Source organism: Protobothrops mucrosquamatus, unplaced genomic scaffold (genome assembly GCF_001527695.2).
Source record: "Protobothrops mucrosquamatus isolate PMUCROS unplaced genomic scaffold, P.Mucros_1.0 scaffold5730, whole genome shotgun sequence".
In the NCBI taxonomy this organism is placed as follows: Eukaryota; Metazoa; Chordata; class Lepidosauria; order Squamata; family Viperidae; genus Protobothrops; species Protobothrops mucrosquamatus.
In genome coordinates this window covers 44,468-55,096 of record NW_015391579.1, presented here as the reverse complement: position 1 = coordinate 55,096, position 10,629 = coordinate 44,468, and the positions used below count along the sequence as shown (strand labels likewise).

At 56.6% G+C, this 10,629-nt stretch overlaps 1 protein-coding gene across 1 annotated transcript; it reads left to right on the top strand.

Annotated features, from left to right (window-relative positions):
- Nucleotides 1–42: 42 nt before the first annotated feature.
- On the top strand, nt 43–7,198 carry LOC107299932 (solute carrier family 13 member 2-like; the record flags this gene model as incomplete). The annotated part of the gene is made up of 9 exons (XM_015829276.1): nt 43–251; nt 403–610; nt 1,733–1,855; nt 2,128–2,349; nt 2,545–2,642; nt 4,949–5,070; nt 5,442–5,603; nt 6,619–6,756; nt 7,067–7,198. Coding segments are annotated over 9 exons (1,414 nt in total), but the record flags the coding sequence as incomplete, so codon positions are not given.
- Between the last annotated feature and the right edge of the window lie 3,431 nt (nt 7,199–10,629).

Genomic DNA, 10,629 nt, shown 5'->3' with positions numbered 1-10,629 from the left:
CCTCCCTCCCTCCCTCCCTCCCTCTCTCCTTCCCTCCTCCAGGCTCCTGATGGGCTTCATGGGCGTGACGGCCTTCCTCTCCATGTGGATCAGCAACACGGCCACCACCGCCATGATGGTGCCCATCGCCCAGGCGGTCCTCCAGCAGCTGCACAAGTCGGAGCTGGAGCAGAGCAGTGCGAAGCGGGCGGCCGCCCAGAACGGGACCCTCAACCGGGCCTTCGAGATGCAGGAGGCCCCTCCTCTGCCAGGTGGGCAAAGCGGCAGAGTCCGGGGGTCACGCAGGGCTGGCCTGCCTCCCCCCTTGACCTCTGCCCTAGCGATCGGGGGGCCCCCCCGGAGCCCGCCTGCCCTCCCGCCCAGCTGGCTGACGGGCCCTTCTCCCCTCTCGTGGCACCCCAGGGAACCCCCACGTGCAGGTGGTGATGAAGGAGAAGGTCCCCGAGGAGCCCGGCCCGAAGCTGGACGAAGACCACGAGCAGCTACAACAGAAGCACGAGATCTTCTCCAAGGGGATGAGTCTGGCCGTCTGCTACTCCGCCAGCATCGGCGGCATCGCCACCCTGACGGGCACCACCCCCAACCTGGTCATGAAGGGGCAGATGGACGAGTAAGGCTCCCCGGCGTTCCCGGCACGGGGCTCCCCCCTTGCCGGGTCTTTCCAGGCAGGGCCCCTTCCCGGTTCCTTCCCCAGAGTTTTTAGGGGTGGTGGTCCACAAGGGCCCCCCTCCCACTTTCCCCGTCGCTCCTCCCCCCCGTTCCAGACCCGCTGCTGGTGGCCTCTTTCGCCCTGCCTGGTCTCTGCCCGCTAGCAGAAGCCCCTCATTTAAGGGGTGGGGGATCCTCCGCTTCTGCAGAAGAGACCCCCCCCCAGCCCCAAAGGCATGACTGTGTGGGGCACCTGTGTGGAGAGGATGGGCGTTTTTGCTTGACTGTTTGAGCAGGGGGTTGGACTAGAAGACCTCCACGGTCCCTTCCAATTCCATTATTCTGTAGGGCAGCAGTCTCCTAACTTGGCTGCTTTAAGACTTCTGGACTTCAACTCCCAGACTTCCCCAGCCGGCTAGGGGATTCTGGGAGTTGAAGTCCACAAGTCCACAAGTCTTAAAAGTTGGAGACACCGGCTGTAGTGTAAAGCTTCCATTGCACTGCACCAGCTGTTGAAATAGAAATAGAAATCATAGGGCTGGGAGGGACCTTGGAGGTCATCCAGTCCAACCCCCTGCTCAGGCAGGAAACCCTAGACCAGGGGTAGGCCACCTTGGCTCTTTTATGACTCGTGGACTTCAACTCCCAGAATTCCTGAGCCAGCTTTGCTGGCTGAGGAATTCTGGGAGTTGAAGTCCACGAGTCATAAAAGAGCCAAGGTGGCCTACCCCTGCCCTAGACCATTTCGGACTGTCCAGTCTCTTCTTAAAAGCCTCCAGTGATGCAGTCCCCACCACTTCTGGAGGCAAGCAGTTCCACTGGTTAATTGTCCTCACAGTCAGGAAACTTCTCCTCATTTTGGACCCCTCAAAGGGAGACGGTCGGCTGAGGGCGGCGCGTTTCCTGGCACTGCCGTTGTGCCACCCGCAGACCAGCCTTTCTTCGCTTTAAGAGGGGTGGGCTTCCACTCCCAGCATCTCCCCCCCCGCAGGCCAGCTGAGGCTGAGGCAGTTTCTGGGGGGAAGGGGCTATGAGGGGGGGAGGCCTTCCAGGGGGCACAGTGACGGGGGTCTCTCCTCACCAGACTCTTCTGCCGCAACGACAACGCGGTGAACTTTGGCTCGTGGTTCATCTTCGCTTTCCCCGCCATGTTGGTGCTGCTGATCCTCTCCTGGTTGTGGCTGCTGGTGATGTTCCTGGGCTTGGAGTGAGTCTCTGGGGGGAGGAGGTGGGGGTGGGGGGGTCTTGCAGAAGAAGCAACTGATCCCCCTCCTCCCCTCTTAATTGGGTTGGGGGCCGCCCAGTCGCAAAGGGGTGCCAGGCGGAGGGACCCTGAGCGGACGGAGTGAGAAGGCAGCCCAGCCTGCCCAGGGATGCCCCCTGACAAGGGACCCTTCCAGGACAAGGCACGGGGAGGGGGGGGAGAAGGGAAGCCCCCGCCCCTGCCCCACACCCTTTCCCCTCTGCCCCCCCTCCCAGTTTCAAGAAGAATTTCGGCTGCGGCACCAGCGAGGCGGAGAAGCGGAAGTCCGAGCAGGCGTACAGCATCATTAAGAGCGAGTACCGGGCGCTGGGCCGGATGAAGTTCTCCGAAGTGGCCGTCCTCATCCTCTTCATCGCCCTGGTGGTCCTTTGGTTCACCCGGGAGCCAGGCTTTATGCCCGGCTGGGCCAACGCCCTCTTCAGCCAGAGGGGGAAGAGGTGAGGAGGGGGCCTGGGCCGGGCGGAGGACTCGGAGCTCCTTGGGTTCCTCTCCCCCTGCCCCCCCCACCCCCTGTGGCTGCCTTTGAGGCAGGTGCAGACCCTCCCCCCATCCTTCAGGCCTCTCCCTCCAACCTCGTCTCAACGGGGTGTGTGTGTGTGTGTGTCTGAGTGACGCTGGACTCCGTCTTACAGCTACATCACGGACGCCACGGTGGTCATGTTCATTTCGCTGCTGATGTTCCTGATCCCCTCCGAAATGCCCAGGTGCTCTTCCAGGGCCCAGGACGAAGGTAAGCGGAGAGTGCCAGGCTGGCACAGACAGGCTGGCAGAGGAAGCAGTGGAAGGGGACTAGGGGAAGGGGATCAGGGGACTGGAGGCTAAAACATAGAAGGAACGGTTGCTGGAATTGGGTCTGTCTAGTTTAATGAAGAGAAGGACGAGGGGGGACATGATAGCAGCCTTCCAGTATCTCAGGGGCTGCCCCAAAGAAGAGGGAGTCAAGCTATTTTCCAAAGCCCCTGAAGGCAGGACAAGAAGCAACGGATGGAAACTCACCAAGGAGAGAAGCAACCTGGAACTAAGGAGAAACTTCCTGACAGTGAGAACAATTAACCAGTGGAACAATCTGACTCCAGAAGCGGTGAATGCTCCAACACTGGAAGTTTTTAAGAAGAGACTGGACAGCCCTTTGTCCGAAATGGTATAGGGTTTCCTGCCTGAGCAGAGGGTTAGACTATATGACCTCCAAGGTCCCTTCCAACTTTATTATTATTATTATTATTATTATTATTATTATTATTATTATTATTATTATTATTATTATTATTATTATTATTATTATTATTATTATTATTATTATTATTATTATTATGGAATGGCCTTCAGGAATAGAATAGAGCTGGAAGGGACCTTGGAGGTCTTCTAGTCCAGCCCTCTGCTCAAGCAGGAGAACCGTCCTATACCATTTCAGACAAATGGCTATCCAGTCTCTTCTTAAAAACCTCTAGCGATGGCCTGGGGGCGCCCTCCTGGCAGACCCCCTGGGAAGGCTCAAGCAAGGGGGCCCTGGAGCTCCTAGCCTGGGCTGGCACCTGACAGGACCCCGAAATCAGAAGGGACCTAGTGGGACACATCCTCCTCCTGCATCATCTGTGATTCTTTGCTAGCAGTCGAATAACGATTCAGCGGTCCAGGTTCACTGGTCTTTCAGCCAAGGAGGGAGAATTGTGGGTCTCTTCCCCACACACACACTAACCAAAAACAAATGGGGGGGGCAGAGAGAGAGAAGAACATTTCAGAATTTGGAATTACAGAATTTGGAGTTTAGATTTAGGATGATCCCAGGAAAAATCTGTAAACCCCATTGACTTAATAATAATAATAAAGTTGGAAGGGACCTTGGAGGTCATCGAGTCCAACCCCCTGCTCAGGCAGGAAACCCTACACCATTTCGGACAAAGGGCTGTCCAGGTTCTTCTTAAAAACTTCCAGTGTTGGACCATTCACCGCTTCTGGAGGCAGGTGGTTCCACTGGTTAATTGTTCTCACTGTCAGGAAGTTTCTCCTTAGTTCTAGATTGCTTCTCTCCTTGATGAGTTTCCATCCATTGTTTCTCGTCCTGCCTTCAGGCGCTTTGGAGAATAGCTTGACTCCCTCTTCTTTGGGGCAGCCCCTGAGATACTGGAAGGCTGCTATCATGTCACCCCTCATCCTTCTGTTCGTTAAACTAGACATACCCAATTCCAGCAACCGTTCCTTATATCTTTTAGCCTCCAGTCCCCTAATCATCTTTGTTGCTCTTCTCTGCACTCTTTCTAGAGTCTCAGCATCTTTTTTACATGGGTCTCCAAATTTGAACACCGTAAGATTTGTGGACTTCAACTCCCAGAATTCCCCAGCCAGCATAGTCCCGAGTCTTACAGTGGCCACGTTTGGAGACCCCTGACTTTTTCCCCCACCCCTAAAAAAGTAAGAAAAACGTAAGATCACCTCTGACCAAATCAACCCAGTTTTGCCCATTAGGGATGGAAACTGAGAGGGGAGGTGAAATGGGGTGACTTTTCCCATCTTGACTGGAGGGGCTTCTGCCTCTTGTGAGGACCCTCCCCTCAAGACAACACAGTACCACCAGGTGGGGGGGTGTCAAAGGGAATTGGGTTTCCTGGGGGGGGTGTGTGAGATGGCCCCCTGGAGAGTCTCAACCATCCAGGCTAGAGTTGTCCCAAAAGAGCTTTTCCTAAAGGCACCCGGACTTTCTTTTTTCCTTGAAGACGTTTCCCTTCTCATCCAAGAAGCTTCTTCGGTTCTGACTGAATAGGGGAGAATGGAACCGAAGAAGAACCGAAGAAGCTTCTTGGGCTGAGAAGGGAAAGTTCTTCCAGGAAAAAGCAGTAAAGTCCAGTTGCCTTGTGAAAAAGCTCTTTTGGGGGGTCCCCTAAGGGAGGCTTGGCGCTTCCCCCAGACTTCCTGGAGCAGAGTTAGAGGGGAGCCGCGGGGCTCCGCTCCTCGCGTGTAGCCTGTGCATACCCCAACGTTGGAGACCCCCCCCACTCCCCGGTGCTGCACCCCACTGCCCGCTCCCCACTTCCCTTGCAGGCAGCCCGGGCCGGATCCGCGCGCCCCCCGCCCTCCTGGACTGGACCACGGTCAACCGCAACATGCCCTGGAACATCGTCATCCTGCTGGGAGGGGGCTTCGCCTTGGCCAAAGGCAGCGAGGTGAGGGGCCGCCCCCAGCCCGGTTGGGACCCGAGAGGCGGAGCGGGCGGGGGGCGTTTCCTTCCTTCCTTCCCGTCGTCGCCCGCGGGCCGCCTGTTGGGCACCCGGAGGACCCTCGCCGCCCCCTCCGCGCGCAGAGCCCCGGTTCGGCCGGAGCAATGCCCTGTCCCGCCACCGGGGGGCGCCCGAGGCTCGCCGAAGCCGGGCCGTCGGCCACGGAGCTGGGCGCGGGCGGGGCTGACCGCGCGTGGGAAGTCCGGGCGACCCGGCGGCGGCGGCGGAGGGGGGGCAGCCTCTGGTGGGGGGGGAGTCGGGGGAGGGGCGGGGGATTAACTCTATTAACTTCACCGCTCCTCTGGGGGCTTTTCCAGGCCTCCGGCCTGTCCGGCTGGTTGGGGAACAAGCTGACCCCCCTGCAGAACATCCCCCACCCGGCCATCGCCTTCCTGCTCTCCCTGCTGGTGGCCGTCTTCACGGAGTGCACCAGCAACGTGGCCACCACCACCCTCTTCCTGCCCATCCTGGCCTCCATGGTGAGGAGGGGGCGGCGGCTGGGCGGGGGACCCCCCCTCTGCCGCTTGGCCGGGGCCTTCCCAGCCCCCCCCCCGAAGGGCGTCCGAGGGAGGGAGGGAGGGAGAGGGGGGAAAGAATTGAAAAGGGGGGGAACAAAAGGAAGGAGAAGGAAGGAAGGAAGGAAGGAAGGAGAAAGATTAAGAGAATGTAAGAGGGATGGAACATTAGGAGAAGGGAGGAAGGGAGAGAGGAAGGAAAGGAAAAAGAAAAAGAAGAAAGAAAAGAGGGAGGGAGGGAGGGAGAGGGGGAAAAGAAAGGGAAATGGGGAACAAAAGGAAGGAAGGAAGGAGAAAGATTAAGAGAATGTAGGAAGAATGGAATATTAGGAGAAGGGAGGGAGGGAGAGAGAGGGAGGGAAGAAGAAAGGAAAAAGGAAGAAAAGGAAGGAGGAAAGGGAGAAGAAAGGGAGGGAGGAAAGGAAGGAAGGAAAGAAGCAAGAAAGATAAAGGGAAGGAAGAAAGGAGAAAGGAAAAGGAAGAAAGGGAAGGGAAAAAGAAAAAGGAGAAGAGAAAAGAGAGAGAGGGAAGAAGGGAAAAAAGAAGGAAGGAAAAGGAAGAAAGGAAGGGAAAGCAAAGGAAAAGGAAGGAGAAAAAGAGGGAAGGGAGAAAAGAGGGAGGGAAAGAAGGAAAGAAGCAAGAAGATAAAGGGAAGAAAGAAAAAGGAAGGAAGGAAGGAAGGAAGGAGAGAGGGAAAGGAAAAAGAAAAAGGAGAAGAAAGAAAAGAAAGGAGGGAGGGGAGGGAGGGAAGAAGAAAGGAAAAAGGAAGGAAGGGAAAGGAAAGAAAAAGGAAGGAGAAAAAGAGGGAAGGGAGAAGAGAGGGAGGGAAGGAAAGAAGCAAGAAAGATGAGAAAGGGAAGGAAGAAAGAAAGGAAAAGGAAGGAAGGAAGGAGGGAGGGAGAGGGGAGGCTTCCAGGCCCTTCTCCCCTCCCCCATGCTGAGACCCTCTCTGCCCCCACCCCACCCCCACCCCCCGCAGGCCCAGGCCATCCAGCTCAACCCGCTCTACGTGATGCTGCCCTGCACCCTCGCGGCCTCCCTGGCCTTTATGCTGCCGGTGGCCACCCCCCCCAACGCCATCGTCTTCTCCTACGGCAACCTCCAGGTCATCGACATGGTGAGCCCCGTCCCTTGGGGGTGAAACTGGGGTCCCTTCCTGGCCCGGCGGAAACAGAGCCCATCCTCCACCGTCCGCAGGGCCCAACTAGCCCGCCCTGTCGCTTCCTTCTCCATAGCTGCAAGGACATGGAGCCTCCAGTCATAGGCAGCTCCTCTCTGAATAGTATCAGATGTCAGAGCCACTTTCCTGGGCTGGGGGAGCCGTCCCCCTTTCCTTCCCAAAGCCGCCTGAGGTAGACTGCCCTGGGACACGGAGGCTCGGAGGGCCTTCCCTGCTGGATTCCCAGCTGCTCTTTCTCGCCCTCCAGGTCAAAGCCGGGTTCATGCTGAATATCCTGGGCGTCCTGACCATCATGCTGGCCATCAACACCTGGGGCATCCCCATGTTCAACCTCCACCAGTTTCCAGCCTGGGCACACCCCAACGCCACTCAGTGCTGACGGGAGGAAGAGGGACACCCGAACTCAGAGCTGCTTGCCCCGCCATGGCTTCTCGGGCATCCCGTTGCCTCGCCGCTGGGGGCACAAAGCGGCTCAGACTGGCCCAGCCCTGGACGACGGGCATTGGTGCGCTGCCAGCTTTTGCGAATGGGCACCTTTGGGCACCAGCCTCGCTTGCCCTGAAGGATTTCGGCCTGCCGTGGCGAGCGAGCGAGAATTTATCTCCTTTCTAAGCAGCTCACGGTCAGCAGGCGCTGGAGACGGGCTGGCACAAGGCGTGGGGGGCTGCCGGTGTGCCCACTGATGGACCGGCAGCTTAGGGGGTTTCTGTGCCAGCCACAGCCATTCTGAAAGTCCCCCCTCCGGGCCAGGCTCCCCCCAACATCTGGACACAGCTGCCTGCCCTGAACCCGGCCTGGCCTTTCCCTCTCAGCCGGGCTGCGGAGGCTCAGGCCAGGGCCGGCCCCGGGGGTCTCCCCGGACACAAGGAAACAGGGACTCTGGCCAATAAAGCGGTTTTCAGCCAGTCCTACCTGGGCAGCTGCCACTCTGTGTGAATCGGAGGGTGTTGAACATACAGGGCGTCCTCAGATCACGACCACAATCTGCACCGCTAAGCAGGATGGAGTTGTTAAGTGAGTTTTGCCCCATTTTACGACCTTTCTCGCCACGGTCGTTAAGTGAATCACTGCAGGGGTTAAATTAGTCACACGGTTGTTAAGTGAATCCAGCTTCCCCCGTTGACTTGGACGGTCAGACGGTCGCAAAAGGGGTTCACGTGACACACCCCCAGGGACACTGCAACCGTCATACGCCTGATACGCCAGTTGCGCCCCTTTCTGGATCGGGACGCCCTACGCACGGTCACTCAAGCCCTCGTCGTTTCCCGCCTGGACTATTGCAACGCTCTCTACATGGGGCTCCCCTTGAGGTGCACCTGGAGGCTCCAGCTAGTTCAGAATGCGGCCGCGCGGGGGATTTTGGGGGCCCTCTAGATCAGTGGTTCTCAACCTGTGGGTCGGGACCCCATTTGGGGTCGATCGACCATTTCATGGGGGTCGCCAAGCAAGGCTGTCCGCCATTTTTTTTGGTCCATTTTTTTTTCCCTTTTCCGGCGGGTGCCTTACTTCAATTGGGCTGGGCCAGCTGGTGGTCGGCCTGCTCCGTCTCTGCCGCTTGCCAGCTACGCCTCGGCCGGCGCAGGGGGCGGAACCACGCATGCGCGGCGCTCCCGGGCAGGGAAAGTCCTCGACTTACAACCGGTTGGGTAGTCCTTGACTTACGACTGGTTTAGTCCTTGACTTACGACCGGTTGGGGTCGCGGCATTAAAAAGGTTGAGAACCACTGCTCTAGATACTCCCATGTAACACCTCTCCTGCGCGAGCTGCACTGGCTGCCGGTGGCCTTCCGGGTGCGCTTCAAGGTGTTAGTAACAACCTTTAAAGCGCTCCGTGGCAATGGACCTAGGTATTTGCAAGACCGCCTCCTACCAAACAGCTCCCTTCGACCAGTCCGCTCCCACAGAGAGGGCCTCCTTAGGGTGCCGTCGGCCAGTCAATGCCGGCTGGTGACCCCCAGGGGGAGACCCTTCTCTGTGGCAGCTCCTGCCCTCTGGAATGACCTACCCCCCGACCTACGTACAACTGCGGACCTGCGCCTTTTTCGCCGAGCCCTGAAGGCCCATCTATTCCGTGTGGCCGGCCTGGCGTAGTTTTGATTGGGCTTTGCTAGGGGTTTTATATGGGGTATTTTTAGAGCAGGCTTTTTATTCAATATTTATTGTGATTTTTATTATTGCCTGTTCACCGCCCTGAGTCCCGTAAGGGAGATAGGGCGGTATATAAATTTAAATAATAAATAAAATAAATAAATAAGTACAAGTCAGTTGCCAAGCGGCTGAATGTTGATCACGTGACCGCGAGGATGCTGCAATGGTCGCAAGTGTGAAAAATGGTCTTTCAGTGCCGTTGTGACTTCAAACAATCACTAAGTGAGCCGTTGTAAGTAGAGGACTACTGTAGTCAAGGGGGGGCAGACTTTTCCTTCCCCCCCCTGCAGCGGAGAGCAGAGGAAGTCTTGCTGGCTTTGCTTTGACATGGGGGTGGACGGGGGGGGCAGTTCTGCACCCTGGGCCCCTATTGTCACTAGTGGGACCCCCAACCCTGATCCTGCACCCCAACTCTGCAGGGCTTGTGGTCTTTCCCACTTTTCTGGCCAGGCTCAACCAGCGCAAAGCCACACTTACCAGTAATGCACGGGTAACACAACTCCATTTAGCCTAGAGGTTTGCAACCGTGGGCATTTTAAGACCCGTGGACTTCAACTCCCAGAATTCCTCTGCTGGCTGTGCCCACGGCTGCACATTGCTGCTTTCACCGACTTAATTGTAGTCCATCAATACAATAAACACAACTGAACAGCTGCACAGCCATAGAACACAAATTCCTTCGGCTGCATTGCGCCCGCTGGCTCTGCCACGGGGCGCTTGGCGGAAACATTCCCTGCCCCGAACCACACCTGCCCTCCCCACCCCCGGATCCTAATCGCCCTCCTGGGCAGGTTGAGCAAGCCCCCCCCTTTGCCCCGGGGGGAGAGTCCCCCCCTCCTAGCCCGGGCCCCTTCGGAAGTCCCGTTGCTTGTCAGAAGGTCAGTCGTCTTGCCCAGACCATCCTGAAGGGTTTGGGGTGCAGGATGAGCCCCACCAGTCGGTCCCCTCCCAAGGCCTCAAATCTCTTCAAAGAACATAGAATCCCAGAGCAGGGAGGGACCTTGGAGGACATCTAGTCCAACCCCCTGCCCAAGGCTGGAGATTTTATACCATCCCAGACAAATGACTGTCCAATCTCTTCTTAAAAACCTCCAGGGATGGAGAACCCAGGAGTGCAGAGAGAAGCGATTGCACTGATTAATTTTTAATTGATCAATCAATTAATTGTTCTCATCGCCTGGGAATCCCTCCTTAGTTCCAGGTTGGATCTCTTTCTAAGGAGCTTCCACCCATTACCCTTCCTTCCTTCCTTCCTTTCTCATCTTTCTTTTCCTTCCTTCCTTCCTTCCTTTCTTTCTCATCTTTCTTTTCCTTCCTTCCTTCCTTCCTCATCTTTCTTTTCCTTCCTTCCTTCCTCATCTTTCTTTTCCTCCCTCCCTTCCTTCCTTTCTCATCTTTCTTTTCCTTCCTTCCTTCCTTTCTTTCTCATCTTTCTTTTCCTTCCTTCCTTCCTTCCTTCCTTCCTCATCTTTCTTTTCCTTCCTTCCTTCCTTCCTCATCTTTCTTTTCCTCCCTTCCTTCCTTCCTTTCTCATCTTTCTTTTCCTTCCTTCCTTCCTTCCTTCCTTCCTTCCTTCCTTCCTTCCTTTCTCATCTTTCTTTTCCTTCCTTCCTTCCTTCCTTCCTTTCTCATCTTCCTTTTCCTTCCTTCCTTCCTTCCTTC